Below are 22,682 nucleotides of genomic sequence, written 5' to 3'. Positions count from 1 at the left end.
TGCATGGATTATTCTAAGATATAAAAAGATGCTGCACCGTATTCAAGTCTAAAACCTCAGACACTGACAACCGTTAAGGACTTTCCCCAAACTCCGTGTTTCCCCAAAGTCCTGAAATATCACAGACCCCCCATTCGGTCTCCAGCTTTACCCTAACTCTCCCACTGCTCTGATTATCTCATACTTTCTTTAAATCCAGTACCATACTTCCCTCTACTATTGCTTAGGTTGTGCTCTAAAGAGAAACATGAGTATGTGTGACTAGTCACTTCTAAACTGGGTGCTACTAATTTAATATGTTTGAAGCTCAATTTTGCATAAATAGTTAGATAGGAAAAGGGATAGCTACGGTATATCGGGACGTTCAAAATGTACAAATTATTATTATTATTATTTTACAAAAGGTTCACTGAAGACAAAGCATCCGGTAAAATATGGATCAAATAAGATAAAATATGGATCAAATAAGGTAAAGCATCCAGTAAAAAATGGAGCAGCGTCACTGGAGCTTTGAACATGCAAGCAGCAGAACTTAACGTACATATTTTGCAACCTGTGCATCTACATTCTACCGCAAGTGCCACCGGGGATGTGCAGGTGCTAGATTTCACGACTGAACATCCAGATGGAGCCAGTTAAAGACAGTAGCTACAAAGCTCCATTGCTTTTTCAGGTGGTCTAAAAAAAACATTAGAAAATACCAGCTGCCCCCCTAAATCAGTGTACCAAAGACTAGATCCAAACACACAGCTAGGTTAGCTGACTCCTATGCATGAGTCTGAGCAGGAGTAAATTGTGAAGGGTAAATTATTTTAAATATTACAAAATAGGGCGCGCACACATTTTTTTTCAGATCCACTCAAACCTCAGCCAGGACACACCCTCTTTAAAACAACTGTGCAGGGAAACTGTGCATGCTACAGGTACACACATATAATAAGCATAGGAACCAACTTTATGAAATTATTGGGGGTGCTAAACCCTATGGAAATGACCTCTCCCTGGACACAGTCAAGGGGGTTATTCAAATTTGGGAGTGCTCAAGCACCCACAGTGCCCACCGAGCTGGCTCTTATCTTTCCTAAAATTACTACTTAGATCCACAAGGCCATTTACAAATGCAAATCCACTATTGTCCCATGAAAATATCACATCAGACTTCCAAATTGATCTTCTTGATCTATAAAGCTGAAAAGTGGCAATCCAGGATGGCAAAGACAAAATCCCAAGGAAAGAGAAAAAGTTACATTCTTAGCAGAAACATCCCTGATATTAACCAAGTACAAAGCAGCTCACGAAAGCAAGATTTTGGAGTCTGGCTTCTCCAAAGTGAGACTAAGCACAAAGGAAAGAAAATGCTGGCTTCAGAACCTCTTTTCAAAGCTGTTGGGATGATCACTCAATGCCTTTAGTGTAGTAGGGTTTAATAAAAGGTTTGGACAAGTTCCGGGAAGAAAAGCTCACAACCTATGATGCTGCTTATTCCTGGAATTAACAGCATGGAATCTTTTGGAATCCAGCCAAGCACTTGTGATCTGGATTGGCCACTGTTGTGGGAAACATGATACTGGGCTTGATGGACCTTCCTCCTGTTCGGGGGCAATGCTTAGGTACTTATTGATAGGCTGAGGAATAAGCAGCAAACCTTGAACACAAGGAAAATCAAGGACATAGCTGAACGTTTACAGTGAAAGCGGAGCGTCTTACAAGGGCTTCGGAAGGAACAGCTGGAAAGCGTCATAAGAAAAGGTATGTTATTGCATGGATTGCAAATATTTCTTGATTCCTGCTAAGCTGGAGAACCATTACCTAAACAAAAGCAGCACAGAATATTACATAGCTGGGACAAGATGTTATCAAGCCACGAGAAAAAGGGGTAGGATGTTCTACTCTAGGATTACAAGAATGAAGAATTTGAAGCCTGCAGGCATAAATTCGTACCAAATGACTTCCAATTCGTTCGAATGCTGCTATAGGTCTCTTTCCAATGCGTACCGTTCATTCAGCACTGCAGAAAATATACTCTCTATAATGTCCTAATGATGCACAGAATGTAGAGAGTAGATACTTCTGTATTCCATCATGGAAGAAATGAAGAAAATTATTATTCAGCAAACAATAAAAGGACGGCTGAAATAAAGGGACAGGCATGATCTGGACGCGTTTTTGCTTAAGAGTGACATCTGAAAAAAAATATTTGAAATTAAAGCAGGAAGATTTTACAAAAAGAAAAAAATATATATAATAATCTCATGGTAGTTTGCAATCTAAAGCAGTCATAGAATTTGGTTTTCAATGCAGACTACTATAAATTATAGTGAGAAAACAAAATCAGTGTTTTAAATGGCATGAAATAATGAAACAAAAAAAGAATGTTTGCAGCTGTTTCAAATGAATATGGAAGGTCATCTGACAAAGCTTAGTTTAAGGAAGAAAGGTTTGCATAATTGTGACGGGAAAGTATAATTCAATGCAAAATTTTCTAGGGCTGAAATGTGTGGAGGCAGCACTAGTCTTCGGCAACATTTTTTACACATATAACCACAAATCCCTGAAGAGTGATATGTAGTTTTGCACAGGAAAAAGTTGGAATGATATTGACACAAAGGCTCCAAAATAATCTGAGACTCTGATAAACTCACATCGTTTCCCCCCAGGTGGTTTATTTCCTGTGGCCGTGATGATTACGAATGGCAGTGTCTGGTTTATAGCTGAGTTTCAAGATGCTGAGATTTTAAGACCGCTAACTTCAGATAATAGATTGATATGTTGCTCAGCAGGTGGAGACTAAAATAGTTCTATTTTCAGAAAGAAACCTCCACCCACCACTCCCAACAAATAATTTAAAATAGATCTGACATGCTGGTTGTTTTTCAGACCAAGCAACAAACCGTTATTTTCGCCTGGCCGTCCTTGGGGGGCAAAACTCGGATGGTTTTCAGAAATCATTCCAAATCTAGTTTTATGATCGACACAAAGGAGTATAGAAAGTTCTATTATAAAGGATACATTACAAAGGGGCCAGAACTGGCGTGTATGGGGGGGGGGGGGTTTGGTTGCAAAAACCCCATTTATTTTGCCTAATCAATATTACGTTGCTTCCAGCTCCCAGAAATGTATTAGTTTAAACAAAAACCAGAATGTCTCATCAAAATATTAATTAGTTATTTCTTACAATAAGACCCAGTCCAATAAGGCAATATTTTGCCCAAAAATCATATTGAATTTTTATTTAAACCAATGCCACGAAGAAGCAAGTTCCAGATTGGATCTATATGAGTGATGGGAGAGAGACACTTTTGACCACACTTTGGAGAAATAAAAGTACTAATTAATCTCCAGCACTGGTGATAGCTGGCTCTGTTATTTGCATTAGCGAAAAAGAGCCAGCACAAAGGCTATGTGATGAAAGGGAAGTGACCGTGCACTCTCCTACCTGAGAGCTTGCAGCATCATATAGCTCTTACGCAGCCTAGACGCCTTTTTATTCCACTATCGAAAAACACAGATTTCTTTTTTCTCCCAACACCGCAAAGCATTCATTCAAATATAACAGGACGGGAAGCAACAGGGGCTTCCCTGGTCATTCTAAGGCAAACATAAGCATCACAAGGTTGGCAATAAAATCTCAGAGGAAGATGCTGCGGGGAGGCAGCGCGTGCAGCTCTGCGTCGAGCTCCGGAGAGGGGAAGGTATTAGGCTGGAGCTTGAGTTGCTGCAGAGAGACCAGGATATGCGTTCAGAGGCGGGGATCCCCAGCAGCACAAGAGTTAAACTAAACTTAGGAAAAAAATGATAGGTTGCCCCCTCCGGATAGGCGGGAGAGCGCGCGGCGGCCGACTCCCATTGGTCAGAAGTTTGCAGCCGGGCGGGGCGTGCGCCTCTCTCCCCGCGGTCCAGGGAATCACAAAAGGCAACGCAGGGAAGCGCCGTGCACCGCCGCCAGAAACACCCTTCCCCCACTCTCACCGTCATCCGGCGGCTGGCAGCACCAGCACCTCTGCAGTCAAACCCCCCCCCCCCCGCACCGAAGAGCCGCTGCCGGAAGAGCCCTTCACCCCCCCCCCACCATCTTCCTCCCTTCTGACTGCTCCTGGCGAAACTGCCTGACCCACTCGTGCAGCGAGGCTCGCTCAGTCCGAGTGGGGTTTTTTTTGTTTACCCTTTCCCCCCCCTCTTAAGATGTGTGCTCCTCTCCGCCCCCATCCACCCCCGCCGCGCGCCCCCCGTTTTAGATGGCTGTAGGTGGAAGAGTCGCTGCTGCTGCACTTGCAGGTACAGCTTTTGTCGCTGCTGCTGCTGAAAATGATCCTGTGTGAGTGACTGAAAATCGAAAAGGAGAGAGAGAAGAAAAAAGCACAAATCTGTGAGCAGTTCAAAGTTCCCTTCTCTGTGCGGAAGAAATGATCCTGGAGCACATGGACACAACCAGCTAATTGGATTTACAACTTTAATCGTATGGGGACAACAAAAGATCTCTATATACGTTTTATTATTTAAATCGCAGGACGCATTCAAGGTAAGTCGTGGGAGCCGGTTGAGTTGCGTGCTGGGATCGGCAATTGTTGGGGGGGGGGGGGTCGGGCGCTGGAGCCCGGAGCAGCCTCGCTCCCTGTGCCTGGAACCGGCCGGGCCGGGGGAGAGTTTTACTGCCGAGACGGCTCTCCTGGTAAAAATGTTAAGAGAAACACCAGCGGAGCCCTTGCAGTAGGAGAGATCTTGGAAGCTTCACAAAAGTATATAATTTTTTTTTTTTTTTTTTACGTTCATCTATGACATGCTTTTAATCAATATGCCGCCGTGAATGCGAGGCCCAACAGAAGGGGCCCCGAAGGTTACATTTGCGAAATCATTATGGGTGAAACCGAGTGGTCGTGACCTGATTTGCAGTGAAACGTCTCTTCTGTTGCTCCCCCTGCCCTGTCAAGTTGTATCCCCCGCTGAGCATAAAGCAAGATCCGGAGAAACATCAGATTTGTATCTTTTCAGCTGATTGCATTATTCTTCTTATATGCGTGCTGCTTTTTATTTTTTTCAGTTCCCAAAAATGTATATAGTAACATACAATAAGCGGGAGAAACATGTTAAACAAATTGCTCATAACACTATTAACACAAAGCTTAGGATATTAAAAAAAAAAAAAAAAAAATCCTTGAAATAAAACTCCCTCCCCCACCCAGCCCTTTGCAGAGGGTGAAAACCCAACATCCCTCCGCACGAGCCGCCACTGAAATGCGGGCGAAGCGGCCCCCCCGCGCCTTTTGCACAATCGAAGTGACGAAGCTGCGGGGTTTGTGCCCCGATCGCTGCCCGAGAGGCTGGGGGGGGGGGGGAGGGTATGCCTGTACCGCGTTTGCGGTCGTCCCGTTCGAGCACAGCCGGGCTCCTCTTTTTTTAAGGTGCACTTCAAAGACTTTTGCGGTTATTATTCCGCCTGGCTGACGAGAAGCGATCAGGTTGAAGAAAAAAAACCAAAACAAAACCGAGGCTGTTCACACGGAATCACCTCGAAAAGGGCGATTGGATCCGGGGCTTCCAGGTACCGAGCCTGGATGTGGGGCAAACGCTCCGGATCGCGCGCTGCGCGGATGCGTCTAACGTTGCGGACGTCACCTTTGATCTTACGCCCACGCATTGATCTCTCTGATTAGCTTCAGATCCTCCAGAGTTAAAATACAGTAAATACAAATTTCCAGAGTGACCCTGAGCTCTCAGACTATGAGAATTGGCAGCAAAATCGTATGACACCCTGCCGGCCCCACGTGGGTCTGTCTAGGTGTTGCAATTTCTGTATACAGAAAAGAGAAAAAAAAAGTCCTCTGACTTGTCTAGCGCCGTGAGCCTTAAAAAAAAAAAAAAAAAAAATCCTCTCCTTACACATTTGTAAGCTAATGGCCTTGTGTAATTATTAGTCTGTTGGATGCGATCCTGAGATAGTTGCGTGGCCCGCGGGCATGAAGCGTTTAGATCTGGGAGTTTACATGAGTCAGGAATTCAGACGGTGTTTAGAGAGTTGAGAGGAAGAGAGTTGCATGGCCTCACAATGCAAACTTTTCGCTCTGCCTTGGCGATCGTCCTGCTTGGGCTTTGCAGAGGGAACCGAGACCCTGTAACGGTAGAAACAGGATTAACGGTGCCACTGTTTAATTTTAAGGACCGGCAACATGTTGGGGAACAGCGTGCAGAGATCCTTTGCTGCAAGGACGCGCTGAATCAGTCCAGAGGTTCTCTGCACCAAGCGCTTTTTTTGTATCCTCCCGAAAAATAGCTTGGTATTGTCTTCCTCAAGAGCAATTCGTCATCCGGTATCGCGTAATTCATGTGTAAATGAAAATAACCCCGTCTCAGTGGTTTCTTGGCATGCATTGTATGAATAAAAAGATTAAGGCAAAGTTGCTTAAACTTATCTGGTTGATTTATGGGTAATGACGTTACAGTTCCATTTTCTAATCCTGCTCTGCTGCAGTGGAACTGGTGGCCCGCACGATTATGAGCCATTGAAAATGCTTTGGTTGCTTTTCAGGTTGATCGACAGGAATCGGTGTAGACACCGAGGATCCAGGCTTGAAAATGGAATTCCACTTTGCTATCCTCTTTGCAGGGATAATTGCAGTTTCTGACTCTGCAATAGGTAAGTGTGGATTTATTGCAGTTCTTGAGAATACCTTTTGGTTTTTAAGTTTCTGTTTCCAGGGTATGCCCCTAAACAGTTATACGAATGGTTCAGTCTTTTCCCCTACTACCAATTCACCAGTTCAGGGAAAATAAGGTCAGATTAGCTGAGATGTCTTATTCCTTTTAAAATGTCAAATTTATGTTCTGGGGACGTATTTATGGAATTATTTAAATTGGAAGTGACTCAGTTTTTACTCCTTTTGTTTTCTTGGTTAATTAGACTCCAGTTTTCTGAATAAAATTAAAAAAAAAAACAAAAGCAATGACATTCCTGAGTGGATCAGGACTGGAGTGCTTCTCCCCTCCTGTAATCCCTCCTATTTCTGTGGCTTTTCCCTAATAACAAATCAAACAAACAAATCCATTAAAGTAGCTTGCAAATGACAGCATCTAGCATGGATTGTTTCACCACTAGTCACCAGTAGATTTCACAACATAGTTTATTTAGAAGGGGCACGAGCAGTTGGCTATATGAATCAGTGCTATGAGTTTGATCGTGTGCACTAGTTCAAAAGCTTTGTTGCGTTAGAATTGGATACATTAGATCTTTAAAGAATTCATTGTCTTTTCCAGTTTGCCTAATTAGAGCATGAATAACCCAAAGGGAGCTCAATATATTCTGTCGCAGTGGCTCACTATGATCATTGAAATAACTAGTGTACGAGAGAGAAAACTTTTACTTCTCAATGACACAATTTTTGCGAGACAGGGAACTTAAATGTAACATCTAATTTCTTTACACTAAAAAAATACAGTACTGTATATATATTTAGTTGTGTTTTCACTACAGGCTCTTGCTCAAACTTCTGAGACAAGTAACAAGAAACAGAAAAAAAAAACACTTCTGTTTTTTATTCACATCGCAGTGGTTAAAGCTACAGCCTCAGCACCCTGAGGTTGTGGGTTCAAACCCACGCTGCTCCTTGTGACCCTGGGCAAGTCACTTAATCTCCCCATTGCCCCCAGGTACATTAGATAGATTGTGAGCCTGCAGGGAAAAATGCTTGAGTACCTGAATAAATTCATGTAAACCATTCTGAGCTCCCCTGGGAGAATGGTATCGAAAAATAAATAAAAGACCCTAGTGGCTCATAGCATAGTCATGTGGGATAGGCCAACAGTGCATAAATTAAGTTGGCCTTGCTCTGAACATACATTATACATGATAGAGTTGAGGCTTGGCAGTGTGTCGCTGGAGCAGATTGCTTGTTTCTTGACTGCTAGGTTATATGTTCTGGTGCCTCACCTTTTTCTCCTGCCCTGGATATTTTACCATATACACAGTACAGTAGTACCTTGGAATCCGAACACCCCAGAACTCGAACGCTTTGGAATCCAAACCTTTTTTTGTAGTAAATTTTGCCCCAGAATCCGAACTCTGCTTTGGAATATTTGTTAATTTTTTACCTTAAGATCCATTGTATTTACTGTTAAAATTTGAGTTTGTGGGACCCAGGAACGGATTAATCCAGTTTCTATTATTTTCAATGGGAAAAATTGTCTTGGAACTCGAACGCTTTGGAATTCGAATGGGGTTCTGAAACGGATTAAGTTCGGATTCTAAGGCATCGCTGTATATATATATTTTTATAATTTATTTTCTGCATATCCTACAATTCTAGGCGGATTACAAATTATTCAGGTACTCAAGCATTTTTCCCTATCTGTCCCGGTGGGCTCACAATTTATCTAATGTACTTGGGGCAATGGGGATTAAGTGACTTGCACAGGGTCACAAGGAGCAGTGCGGGATTCGAGCCCACAACCTCAGGGTGCCGAGGCTGTAGCTCTAACCACTGCACCACACACTCCCTAGGATATGCCTAGCAGTTGTGATTCATGATGGCAACATTGACTAAATGGCTGATGTAGAGCGCAAGGCAACAATCCTTATCCCTGATGGATCTCGGCTTTTCTTTCACCTAGAGGGGTAAACTAGACATAACATCATCTTTCTGCAGTTGCCATTAAGATAAATCTCGTCTGCTGTATGAGGTGATGGAGGAGGTTTTCTTAAGGATCTGCCTTTTGTGACTTCTAGAGGAATTTGTGCTCCTTGGTGTGCATTGCTCATAGGCAGTGCATGCCGTGCACTTCGTCCTTTCTGGCATTTCAAGAATGAGGCTAAGTAAGAAATAGAAAAGGCACAAGGCTGTGCTATTTCTGAATGTGCAAACACGAAGGAATGCTTGTTAAGTGCCGCTTTCCAATTGACCATCAATGCTGTCACATTTTATTGATGGATTCCCTGCATCCTGGCTCTAAAAGCAGCAGCGTTCTCATAGGAGCGAAGCGCGAATACGCACAGACTACAAGAACTGGATCATAACCACCCGTGGGCCAGATGTGCGACATGCTTTTCGTTGTCCAGGTAAAATAAAAGTAGAGTTAATGAAAGGACATTTTAATTAAAACAAACTAGAAGTAAAAAAGTCTGACGCTTTTGAAATTCACCATCATCAGATTTTTGAGTACAGTATGTGAAAACCTCCCTGTAAAGGGTCTCTTTCAAGACAGTCTCCATATGGGTTCTTTTGCTCATATCATGACAGTAATGAACCTTGCTCTTAAGCCAGGGTGTGTGGTGCTTAAGCTGCCCCTCAAGTAGGAAGTAAATCTTAGGTTTAATAGACAATAAATAAGACAACAATGAAGTATAATAAAAACAATAAAAATGCTGGTTTTATATTGTAATTTTCATTATTTATAAATGCATTTGTTCATTTTTTTTTTTTTTAAATATGAGGACCCTTGTAACATGAGGCACTAAGCTGTAGCTTGTCTAGATTACACATAAATCTGGCCCTGGATCAGTCTCTCTCAAATTTACTGCTAACGGCCTTGAAACATACCTGATGTTTGTAGATTCTTCTTCTTTTTTTTAATCTTTATTGATTTTCAAACTTTGACAGTGCAAAACAATTAATTGAACATAAACACTGCATAAAATACATTTTTAAATATACAAATAATACATGAAACAATCATTTCCTCCCCCTTCCTCCCAATTATTAATACAATAAGACATATGTGAATACAATTATAAATAAGTAATTTTAATACTCAAAATACTGCTAATGGCCTTGAAATATACCTGATGTTTGTAAATTATTCTTTTGTGTCAGTGAGTTATGATAGGCATATCGTTTTTACCAGTTCTTTTTCCTTAAGAATCCCTTGGCCCATTTGCTCTCTGCTTTTCAGATTAAAGATACAAGGCAGTGCAGACTGCCTCTTTGGACTTCATGTGGCAGGCAGTCGGTGAGAAACCCGCTTTGATCCCATGCTATGGATCTTCACTGTAAGCTACTACTGAATTTAATTTAAAGTCAGTTTGTGTCTCGGGGTTGGGTGGTAGTGACGAGGGCAAGACGACCCAACTTAGTATCTTTAACTCTTCTTCAGTGCATATTGTCTCCCTTTTGAGCGAGGGTACGTTTGTGGCTGAGTTTCTGTGGCTATCCAGCTGAAGGAGTGAGTTTTGGGATGGAGAGAATATTAACTGTGAGCAGATTAGATTCAAGATGGGGTACATCTTGTTTGCTGGGCTATATAGGCAATGTTCTGTTATCTCAGACACTTGGGTCAGTGATTCCCTAGCATTTTTCTCCCACAGGCTTAATGTGGAAAGAGTCCTACTGAATATGGCCCATGGGGGCAATTTTCAAACCAACATTGCTGCAGAGTTCCTGAGTACGCTTTCCCTGAAACCTTTGCAGCAGCTTTTGCTGTTCAGATTGCTTCTTGTAGAAAGCATTTGCAGATATTTGTAGCTGCTTATTGCCTGACTTCTTTTTCTTTGGAAAATAAGTCTGTATACACTATTTGCCTTTCCTGATCTGAGTGCCCCTCGAAACTTCTCCCCCAAATGTAGCTTGGAAGATTTCTGCAAGGAATATTGTACAGTTTTAGTTGGACTGGGGGTGGGACATTTCAGACAGGCCTTTTACGTGGGTCAATTGGTTGTATACCTGGGTAAATGAGTTTGATTAATTGTTTTCCCTATATTCGTCTATTAAACTCTGATCTTATATGTTAAGGATGTTTTGTATATACAGCAAAGTATATATGACATGTGCATTTAGGCTCTGCTTTAAGGGGAAAGGGATTGGGACTTGTATACAGCCTTTTTGTAGTTATACAACCACACTCAAAGTGGTTTACATTCAGGTACTTCAAGCATTTTCCCTATCTGTCCCAGTGGGCTCACAATCTGTCTAATGTACCTTTAAGAGGGCTGCTTTTATATTCTGGTGAAAAAAAGTTCCAGGAGTATTGACTGAGCCAGTTCTAGCTTTATCTCATTGATTTTTCAGTGAAGTTTCATAAGAACTTGGACTGGCCTAGCTTGTGTCTCTTGCCATGGAGCTTGACCAGTGGTCTCAAACTCAAACCCTTTGCAGGGCCACATTTTGGATATATAGGTATTTGGAGGGCCTCAGAAAAAATAGTTATGTCTTATTAAAGAAATGACAATTTTGCATGAGGTAAAACTCTTTATAGTTTATAAATCTTTCCTTTTTGGCTAACTCTTAATAATAATATTGTAATTTATAGTTAAAGAGACATATGATGAAGAAACTGTTTTATGTTACTTTTGTGATTATGATAAACTTACCGAGGGCCTCAAAATAGTACCTGGCGGGCCGCATGTGGTCCCCGGGCTGTGAGTTTGAGACCACTGAGCTAGACAGACCCTTTCTCTTTGGTGGTGGTCTTCTCTTTCAGAGACGTGAATCCACGTAATCCTTTGTGAGCCAGCCACTGTGAAATACATATGGAATAACCAATGGCAGAGTATTTGCAGTGTTAAATATGTTTATGCATGCTTTGGAAACCTTGTATATGGCTAAGAGTTTTCAGCACCTGAGAAGCATATGTATATCTTTAATAGCTAAACAACTTTGGGAGTGGTTTATTTATCTGTAGCTATATCTATACTTCTTTCTATCTAACCCCCCCTCTTTAATCAAGGGGTGTTAGAAGTTTTTAGTGCAGGCTGGTGAGGTAAGTGCCCTAACGCTCATAGAAATTCTATGGGAGTCAGAGCATTTGCCTCACTGGCCCGTGCTAATAATCTCTAGCGCAGCCTTTATATTATAGTAGTAGTAATAATAATAATAACTTTTATTTTTATATACCGCCATACCACAAACAGTTCTAAGTGGTTTACAAGTGAAGAGACTGTATACAGATGTCGACATTACAGCAAACTTTCAAATTTACATTGGCTTGTTAAGTTTAGTCAGGTTTATCTAGAAGTGTATTGAGAGTACATCAGGTTGAGGTGTGGTCAGAGAAATTTGTCAAAGAGATAGGTTTTTATTGACTTTCTGAATGTTTGGTACGAGAGTGCTTTTGAGATTAAGTTGGTTAAACATATATTCCATTTGCCTGCTTGAAAAGATAGTGTTCAGTCGAGATATTTCTTGTAGGTGCAGCCCTTTAGGGATGGAAAAGTGAACAAGTAGGTACTGCGTGTGTTAGTTGTGCCTGGGAATTCAAATTGTTGGAACAGATAGGCTGGGGATGAGCCTGTCATGGTTTTAAAGCAAAGGCAAGCAAACTTAAAAAAGACCCTTGCTTCCACAGGCAGCCAGTGTAATTTTTTGTAATATGGGCTTACATGATCTGATTTTTTGAGGCCATAAATGAGATGGACTGCAGCATTTTGGACGACTCTCAGTCGTTTGATAGTTTTTTTGAGGGATCCTAAGTATATAAAGTTGCAGTAGTCTAAGGTACTTAAGATCAGGGATTGAACCAGCAATTGAAAGGAGAAGAAATTGAAGTATTGTTTAATGGTGCGAAGTTTCCATAAGGTGAGAAAGCATTTTTTTGACTTGAGCATTTAGGCTTCGGTCCAGGGTGATGCCAAGGATTTTGGTTGTGGGATTAATTGGGTAGTCTGCTCCATTTAGTTGCAAGGAGGTGTCGACGATCTTGTTATTGGGACTTGCCAAGAAAATCTTGGTTTTTTTTTCTAGAAGCCGGACTAAATCTATATATATTGTCTTCTTTGAACCTTCAACCCAAAGTAATTTAGAGCAAAAATAACATAAATAAGAGGGGAGGGAATTCATCAGTGGGAGCTAAGCGATTTAGTGCGCGCTAACCACTAAGACGCCCATTTTAGTCCTTTGGATGTCTTAGCGTTCAGTGCATGCTAAATCACTTAGCATCCGCTGATGAATTCCCCGCAAATGAAAGATTAAAAAAATCAGTCATGGCATTATAAATGAATGGTGTCACCTTAAATAATTATTCCACCTGATGTTTAGAGTGATTTAAGGGAGCAGAAGAGACCTCCTGCCCACTTAAATCGCTTGAGGCTGCCCAACCGCCGATATTCAGCAGCATTGAGATTTGGGGCCTGATTCCCAGACTGCTTTGTATTTGAACCTGAGGAAGGGAGTTTTAACTCATCAAACAGTGGATAGTCCAGTTAAAAGGTTTCACCTTATATTTATGTATTTGTTTACTAAAGTTTATTTTGTGACTTTTTGAAAAACTTCACTCAAGATGATGTGCAGTAAGTGTAACTGGATATAAGCAATGTACAAGTATAGTGACAGTATGACCAAAATAAAATGCTCAAGTATCGACTGCTTATATAAAAAGAGTTGAAATTGATAACTGTAGATAACTAACATTCAGTGGTGTGGCCCCCATATTTAAGTTAATCCAAGCGATGCAGTCAAAATAGAAACAGTACATATAGCACACAACAAAATGTCTTTCACATCACATTCTTCATGCATGGTTCTTGCACTCTCTTACTATGTCCTCCATCTCTCACATTTCATCATTCACTCATATTTCACACAACTAAGCATTCCATGTATTTTTACATACAGTGCTCCCCAACAAATTTGTGGTCGGCAGTTTGCGGTCCCGGTCATTCATGGTATTTTCCGACCACGAATGACCCGGCAGGAGAGGGCAGCTGGAGAGGCAGGAGAGGGCAGCCGGAGCACTGGTGAGCAGTGTTCCCGCTAAGCTGCGCTGGCGTGCGCTGGCGCACAAAATATTACATCGCAGCGCACAAGTTTCTCGTCACAGCGCACACACGTGCTTGCAGGCAGGCGAGCTGGCAGTCCATGTAACGCGTCGCAAAGGTAAGGGGAGGCTGGGGGAGGAATCGGACGTCGGGGTGGGGGTGTTTTAATGTATTTATACTTATTTAATTTAGCGTGTAGGCCTAAAATTCCTTTGAATACCTCATAACTTGCTGGCGCCCGATATTTTTAGCTCACAGTGAAAAAAGTTTGCTCACAACACCCGCCGCTTAGAGGGAATACTGCTGGTGAGTGAAGGAAATCACTTGCTGTATGCTCCGATTGCCTCTTCCTGTACTAAAATCGGGACTTTCCAATCAGGAGCTGCTTGTCAAAGCAGCTCCTGATTGGTGAGGCCCAACTTTAGTACAGGAAGAGGTGATCGAAGCATACAGTGTGACCAGTCAGGCTCCGGACCTGCCAAGGTCCCTGTGAAAGCTGGAAGAAAGAGTGCCAAGAACCCCAAAAAAGGGATTGCTAAGGGCGGCTCCCAGTACTAATCTACCCCGCTTGAGGATGTCATTGACCCAGAATGGGGGGGAAGAGGAAACCCTGCACAATCATTACCATCCACACAGCAGGGCTAGGAACATAGATTTTAAACCTAGTCCTAGGAATAGGGAGGAAGAGTATTGCTCTAATGTCCACCGGGGGAGCAAGAGAGAAGCCCAGGTGAGAGCAGGCTCAGTTAGAGCAGGGCGTGGCTCCCCTCTTGAAAACCGATATACAACAAATGACAATAATCCACTCATATGAAACGGTCAATATTCAATAAACTGTTAACCATTCTTATTGAACTTCTTATTTAGTCTTATTTTTGAGCATGTTAATTTATGCAGGAAAAGGCCTCGGAGTTAGGGAGTACTACGCTTATGGACTCATCGGCATTCTTTGCCAGCATAGATGTAATTAGTATACAACATTCTCCATCCTGCAATACTGGTCAAAAACCTGCTTAGTACATTTTTACTGATTGTATTTTTACTTTTTACTTAGTCTTTTTATCCTTTTATTCTTTTTTTTATTTTAAACTATAACTAGTGACTAATTCACTCCACAGTGAACATCTGAATAGAGACCATTTCACAGTTTGAAAAAACTAACAGAAATTTACTTATCTTTCGTCTTTTTAATTCTTTAGTAAATTTCATGTACTCTGTGCCGTCTCAGACTAACGGGACCAGACCCGGAGCTTTCCCCCGCTCTCGGAGCTAAAACCCGAGCCGACGCGGCTGGCGTTTCGCGGACCGTTAGTCTGTCCGCTGCTTCAGGGCCGATTTCAGGGCACAGTGGTAATGCCTCTTAGTGTTCTGCCTCTTAGTGTTCTGTCACTAAGAGGTAATTCCTCTTAGTGTTATTGCAAGAAGCTCTGTAGTGAATAAAACCACAGAGAAGATTATTGGCGGTTGTGAGGAGAAATCCTGAACTCTCCTAGAGTTTTCCTGTTGGAATTTTTCTTTTGTGTTGTTTTGAAAGTTACATTGATTTTTGGATTTTGCCATTCTGACAATTAAATTTTCTTTTGAAAACCGAACCTGGAACTGTGTGCATTGGTTCTGTTTTTTGTTTGTTTCACTCATATTAATGCATTGTCTGCAGGGTGACTCCATACTGGGTCACACGCCGGTGCAATTTTAACTGTAACCACTAGGAGCACTGCTGGAAGGCTTTAGTGCCGGTTACAACAGTGAGTGATTTCCTTCACTTGCTGGCGCTCCGGCTGCCCTCTCATGCCTCTCCAGCTGCCCTCTCTTTTCTCCCCTGCCTAAAAACCGTATTCGCGTTTTTTCGAAATTCGCAGGGGTTACTGGAATGGAATCCCCACAAATTTTGAAGGAGTACTGTATACACATGTCTCCATAGGACCCTAGAAGAAGGCGATTACAACCAAAACACGGACCGTGTCGGTTGTTGTGTGTTATATGTACTGTTTCTATTTTGACTGCATCACTTGGATTAGTTTTAACTTGTGAATTTTTACTTGTGAAGTACTACTGCATTTAAAGTTTTACATCAAGAACTTCGTTTCCACAGTACATGTTTCGGTTTTGGTTTTCCCTTGCTGTTCTGCGGAACTTGTTGGTGTTTCTTTTGTTGTGGACCCCTATATTTAAGTTAACATGTACTTAAGGTGCAGCAGTTACGAGTACAGAATGTGGCGCTGAATAAATGTGGAATGTGGTGTCTGCTACTGTTGTGTGTTTCGCTTAGCAGGCCTAAACTAAATATAGTAGCTAAATATGGCTGCCGATTGAACTGGGCCGGTTACAGAGATTTGGGCCCAAAACTGTCCATACAGTAGAGGGCACTAAAATTTAGGTGGCAAAAATCAGGGCTGTGGAGTTGGAATTAGAGTCGGGGTTGTGGAATTGGAAGCAGTTATAGCATTACTGGAGTCAGAGTTGGAAGAAATGTACCGAGTCCGACTAAATGTAAATGGTAATACGTTAATAATTCGAATTTCACAGATACTAATTTGATTAACCTATTTTTGTTTTCTTTTCAGGAATTTGTAGGGATTAAACTTTTTAACTTTTACAATATAAATTTTATTTAATGTAATTTTACACGTTCCATTCATTTAAATTTTATATTCAAACAATGCTTTAGTCTCAAAAAGGAAGGGTTATATACCTAATTGAGTTTGTTTTAAAATGGGCATTTTTTTGACCTTCCTGTTAGAATTGTTAGCCTCTTTTTAATTTTGTAAGTTTTGTCTTATGTTTAATGTTACTCAATCATATTTATAACTTTTTAAATAAATACTCTAATATAAAAAAGCCACAACAGCATAGCTATAGCCTTCAAACCCAAACTTTTAACAGGTTAGGGTGCTACAAAGTAGCCTGATGATTCACGTTGGCATTTACGAAATGCCTTATATGTTGTGTGCTTTCAATCAGTATAGGAAATCTTTAATTAGTTTTATTACACATAGAGGAGTCAAAATCGGAGGTATCATAAATTAAGGGTTTGGAGTCGAAGGTTTGGGCACTAGTTCTGTAAAAACAATATTGTGCACAATTGCTGTTATAGAATACTAGATTAAGTCCATATATTGGGTCCGAACTCTAGGTGCAAGCATTTAACACCAACATGCCCCCTTGAGATTTAGTTGAAGTGTGGATGAACCTAAGATTCCGGTTGGCCCAGGTGCCTAAGGCCCCTCCTATGGGCGGGGCCTTAGGCGCATGGCCATTTAGGCCCCTCCCCATTGCATCCAACAATGCCGCGATGAGTTGGGGGGCGCGGCAGGTGGTGGCAGGAGATATTGGGCAATTTCTCCTGCCGCGATCGTTGAGGGTGGGGGTGGAAGGACGGTTCCACGATTCTCTAAATGGCGTTGTTTATGACAGACGCCAGTTAGAGGATTGTTCTTTTAGGCAAAGGACTGGCCCCTCCTTTGCCTGAAACAGGGGTCTCAAAGTCCGTCCTTGAGGGCCGCAATCCAGTCGGTTTTTCAGGATTTCCCCAATGAATATGCATGAGATCTATGTGTATGCACTGCTTTCAATGCATATTCATTGGGGAAATCCTAAAAACCCGACTGGATTGCGGCCCTCAAGGAGGGACTTTGAGATCCCTGGCCTAAAAGATCTTGTTTTGGGCATTTGAGACTTGGGCAATTTTTTTTTTGGTCGGGAATGTGTTGTAAGCATACACGTAGTGGCGGTCATGGCGATTAAACTGCTGAACGTACAGGTAGGCCATTCTCGAAAATAAACACATTTTGGATGTTTTTTTCGAGAAAGGCGTACAAAGTAGGTAGCAGGGAAATGTCCAAAGGCCTTAGGCCAAAAGGGACTTAGACATTGTTTTTGATTATGCCCCTCTAAGCTTATAGACTAGGGACATAAGTTATTTAAATGTGCGACTACAAATTAGTGCTAATTAGTGTTTATTGATGCTAATTATTGTGACTTATCACCAATGTAGCACCAATTAGCAAATTTACCACCCCCTTTTTATGAAGCTGCATTAGGCTTTTTTTATCACCAGTCATGGCGGTATTAGCTTCAATGCTCATAGAATTGAGCTAATACCACCGTGACCAGCAATAAAAAAGCCTAACACGACTTCGTAAAAGGGGACCTTGGTGTATAAATGGCCTCTGTGCACCTAATTGCACCATAGAGCTAATACCACCGTGACCGGCAATAAAAAAGCCTAAAGCGACTTCGTTAAAGGGGACCTTGGTGTATAAATGGCCTCTGTGCACCTAATTGCGCCATAGAGCTAATACCACCGTGACCGGCAATAAAAAAGCCTAAAGCGACTTCGTTAAAGGGGACCTTGGTGTATAAATGGCCTCTGTGCACCTAATTGCGCCATAGAGCTAATACCACCATGTCCGGCAATAAAAAAGCCTAACACAACTTCGTAAAAGGGGGCCTTGGTGTATAAATGGCCTCTGTGCATCTAATTGCGCCAAGTTTTAGCACACTTTATAGAATTTGGGAGATATTAGCTGAAAATCAGTAGATAAGCAAGTTATACACTTACTGGCCGTCAGTGAACGCATACAATAACTTGCTTTGAATATCTGTCCCATTATTGGGTTTTTTTTAAAAAAATTAACCTTTATTCCCCACAGACAGTATGAGAAATGCCTTAGTCAATCAGCTGATGCTGATCACCATTGATAATTGTGTATTGAATCATCTCCTGCATCATTTTTTAGTCTCGCTTATTTCTGCCAATAACGTCTGCTGCATTTTGCAGTAACGTTAAAACATCAGTCATTTTCTTGTTGGAATGAGTATAGTATATCAGAGCAGATGCTTTTGTGGGCTTAAGTGTAATTGAGGAGTTATACAGTAGTTCTTTCATCTTTGCAAGATTTCATATTTTTTACACAATTAAAGCTAATATGATTAGGCTGCTATCCTTGTGTTAATTTGTTAGCATGTAATCTTTATTATGATTATGTTAATTCCATGTTGCTTTATTTAACTTGGTTTACACAGAACTGTGTTTGCTGCCTTTTTCTAAGGTACATTTTTGTTGTTGGGCCAAATTTTATGAGAGGGAGGGCCGGGGCCCGGGCCCTGGAGACATGTTAAATTATCCCTTTTGCTATTTTTCTCTGCAGCGAAACAGCACACCCCACTCTTGATTTCCAAAGATTGTCCTGCTTGCTGGTCTTGTAGATTCCACTGTTCTGGCTGGGATGGGGAAATTATTCCGGCATAATATGAACACGATGCTTACGTTCTTGAATTACACCCAAGAGCGGTCTTCTCGTCCCTCTGCTCAGTATTGATGGCAAGAAAGTGATTAGTATGTAACTCTCACTGTAGTATTATTGGATGCAACTTTGGAAATACTAATAAAGAAGTGTGTATGGAAATGGAATCGGTAGCTATCATGTTCTCTCAAAGGCTAATATTACGACATTGGAGGAATTGTCAATATCTTGAGGTGCATTATGCAGACGACCGATCACTAGTGGGAGTGTAGGGTAGTTTGACAAAATAGATGAGAGAAGCTTTGATTGGATCTCTTCCTGCTACAGAGGAAAAGAATGCTGATTTTGGGGTGAGAGTTTGAAGGATATGAATTGTCAATGACTAGAAAGATCTAGAAAGAAACCGAGAAAGGGACCCCAGAGCCCCCCTTTAGGCTGTGCTTCCTTCAGCGCAATGTAGACTTGGGGCCCTTTGTAGCCCTTTTTAACCTGTTTGGCCATCTTAAGGTTACCATCACACCCAAGTCCTGCTGCTCTTTGTGCACAAAATTTCTTCACCTTCTCTAAACTGTACCGTTCCCTCAGGTTTTTGCAGCCCAAATGCATGGCCTTGCATTTCTTAGCTGCCAAATTTCAGACCATTCCTCAAGCTTCACTAGGTCCTTCCTCATGTTATACACACTGTCAGGGGTTTCTACTCTCTCTTTCCCTCCCCTGCTGAACTCTCGTGGCAATAAAAGAAGAAAGTGACCCATGTTTTACATAAAGTTTTGGTTCAAGGCCAGCATAGGAGGAAGAGGAGGAAGTGACTCAATGTGCAGGGATTCACTTCTTGCTGCGCAGGTTTAGTGAGGGAGGGGAAGAGAGAATGAGCAGATCTGTTGCTATCTGGGTCTGTGCTGAATTAAGTAAGTTTGAGCTAATCCAAATTTGTGTTTTCAAATGCTTTCATGGGCGTAGCCAGCAGGGTGCAGGGAGGTGCGGTTGTACCCCCTAACCGACTGAAAATGAATGTAATGCTAAATGCTTGTGGCTAGCCATGCTGGGGCCTTTCCTCCTCGCAGCAGAAGAAAGGCCCTGGCGGGGCTGGCTCCCAAGCAGCCTGTTTACAGTATCTTGTCTAATGGCTGTCTGCCGCAGCTGCTTTGGGAGGGCCCGTGAGTAAGAAATACTGGCTCCACATGGAGAGAGGGGGGTCGATTGGAGGGCCAGACCTGCATGGGAAGGGAGGGGGTTGTTAGGTCAGGAGCAGGATGGAAGGGAGATGCCACATTGGGGGGGGGGGGGGTGAGGATCAGAGATTAAGAGAGGGCAGATCCGCAGAAGGGGGAGGGGAAGGGGAAAGAAGGTGAACCACAATTTTTTTTGGGGGGAGAGGAGGGAACCTGGATGGTGGGCCCACAGGGTGAAGGGGCTGTGTAAATTGAGTGTGCATCAAAAGCTGGTTTGGGAAAGAAGGCTAGAAATGGAAAAGGAAGTTCTGGAAAGGATTAGTGCAGATAGAAGAAATATTGTTTTAGTGTAACTTGAAGACTAAGGGCTCCTTTTACTAAGCCGCGTTAGGGCATTAATGCACGGATTAGTGCGTGCTAAATTGCTGTAGACGCTAGACACTAACGCCAGCATTGAGCTGGTGTTAGTTCTAGCGCATAGCATGGGTTTAGTGCGTGCTAAAATGCTGCGTGCGCTAAAAACACTAATGCAGCTTAGTAAAAGGAGCCCTAAGTTTAAAATAAAAACATTTTTCAGTAGTAGCCTATTTTGTCATGTTCTCTAACCTTCAACCTTGAACAAAAGTCTGCTTACTTAGCTTACACCCATGTATTCAAGGTTGAGTCCAATCCCAGTGTAGTTCTCTTAGTCTAAGATAATTTGTATCTCTCTGGCTTGGATCCTGGCTATGATCATGAATGCATTCACTCACTTGAAACTTAGGCCCTCTTCTATCAAACTTCGCTAGCAGTTTTTTAGTGCGGTGAGCAGTGCTGAATGGCCCGTGCTGCTCCCGAAGCTCCCAGGAACTCAATGAGCGTCGGGAGCAGCGCAGGCCATTCAGCGCGGCTCCCCGTGCTAAAAACTGTTATCGCAGTTTGATAGAAGAGGGCCTTAATCATTGTTAATGAAATTTTCTTCTGATTTTGTTATGAGGGATTTTTTGGGTCTGTTTTTTAGTCTTGAACTGGAGAAAATATTTCTTCACTCAACGGGTAATTAAACTCCGGAATTTGTTTTCTGGAGAATGTGGTAAAAGCAATTAGCTTAGCAGGGTTTAAAAAAGGTTTGGACAATTTCCTAAAACAAAAGTCCATAGGCCATTATTAACATGGATGGGGAAATCCACTGCTTATTCCTTGAGATCTTGCCAGGTGCTTGTGATCTGGATTGGTCACTGTTGGAAACAGGATACTTGGCTTTTGCTGTCCCAGTATGGCAATTCTTATGTTCTTACATTCTCTAGGGCAGGGTGGCAGTTCATCTCACTCCCTTCCACTAATATCTTCTGGGCTCCTGCATACAGCATTTTGGTCTGAATTGTGGGGCTTGAGTTTTTATTGTATGCTACCACCATTACACATGTTAATATACCATTTTATACACAGTGACCTAGATACTAATAATACATATTAAAAGAGGAAATATCCCTAACACTTTCGTTGGAATTATGAAATTAATTACTCAGAACTGGTAAAATCAGACTGTGATTTTATGCCATTCGGCTTCATTTGCATTAATTGCTAGCTGAAATGTGCGCATGGAGATGCTGTACTAGAAGCACAGACCACAGAGGGATTGAATTTATTAAGTCTTTACCACTTAGCCCAGGGGTCTGCTTGCACTACGGGTACAGACGAACTGGCGCTTTTAAAGGGTCTGCTTTGGCGCTTACTACTGTGAAAAGCAGGGTTCTGCCATCCAAGTGTTTCACCTCTAGCACATACAAACAGACGTTTCCTTTAGCTTACTTTGGAAAGCTCCGGAATTGGCACTTTTTATTCTTCAAGTTGTATGTAGTGCAAAAATTAATGAAGCTTTTGTTTTTTTTTCTGAAGGCAAGAAATTCCTTCTGCTTATACAGTCATGCTGTTGAAAAGTTCAGCTCCAAGGCACATCCTAAGATTGCCCGAGTTGGTAAAGTTGTTTTCAGTAACCTCTTGTGCTCTCATAATATTTCCGGGGGTTTTTTTTTCCTCAGGGTTTATGCTGGCTGACCTCAGTTGTGGCTTTGCATTGCATATCTATATATCGGTGCACTGACCCCTTTTTTCAGTTATTCCAGTGTTGTGCCCTGAATTGCTCCTACAGTGCATTATTTCAGTCTGTCCAACTACAGTTAGAATCTGGGTTTTAATGCTTCACTGAGGAAATATAATACTAACTGGTATTTTCTTTGAAGGAGTAGAACATTTGTGGGTTTTGAGCTGACTAAGCTGCAAGTTGATTCCCACTTCCCCATCACCATTAGGTCCCCACTTTAAGCAATTCCCCATCCCTGGTGCCTTTACCAACTCTTCAGGATTTACCTTGACTTTGAGCTAGATTCATTAAGGGCACAGATCGGATCGGATCCGTATCCGGGGGCTGATTCACAAATCGGCCTCATGCAAATGAGGGCAATCGGAATCTATAGATGGTCTGCGCATGCGCTGGCCCTCTGTGCCTGGCAGAGCTTTTTACTTTTTTTTTTCTGCGAGCCCGTGGTTTTAACCCGTAGGTTAAAACCACGGGCTTGCACTGCGGGAAAGAGAGCAGATTGGGCAGAG

At 42.1% G+C, this 22,682-nt stretch overlaps 1 protein-coding gene across 6 annotated transcripts in view; it reads left to right on the top strand.

Moving 5' to 3' along the window:
- The first annotated feature begins 1,675 nt into the window (after nucleotides 1-1,675).
- FGFRL1 (fibroblast growth factor receptor like 1) overlaps nucleotides 1,676-22,682 on the top strand; it is a 490,351-nt gene continuing 469,344 nt past the window's right edge. The window contains exons 1-2 of one of the 6 annotated variants that reach the window (XM_033951607.1): nucleotides 1,676-1,749; nucleotides 6,524-6,631. In XM_033951607.1, coding sequence (XP_033807498.1) covers nucleotides 6,571-6,631 — 61 coding nt within the window. In that variant the 5' untranslated portion in view covers nucleotides 1,676-1,749; nucleotides 6,524-6,570. Of the gene's footprint in view, nucleotides 1,750-3,867; nucleotides 4,520-5,177; nucleotides 5,540-5,611; nucleotides 6,225-6,300; nucleotides 6,324-6,523; nucleotides 6,632-22,682 lie in introns of those variants that run through there. The other 5 variants (XM_033951581.1, XM_033951626.1, XM_033951591.1 and 2 more) reach the window with 5 other exon arrangements.

The sequence above is a fragment of the Geotrypetes seraphini genome, chromosome 1 (assembly GCF_902459505.1).
Source record: "Geotrypetes seraphini chromosome 1, aGeoSer1.1, whole genome shotgun sequence".
NCBI classification, from domain to species: Eukaryota; Metazoa; Chordata; class Amphibia; order Gymnophiona; family Dermophiidae; genus Geotrypetes; species Geotrypetes seraphini.
This window is presented reverse-complemented; position numbering and strand designations above follow the sequence as displayed.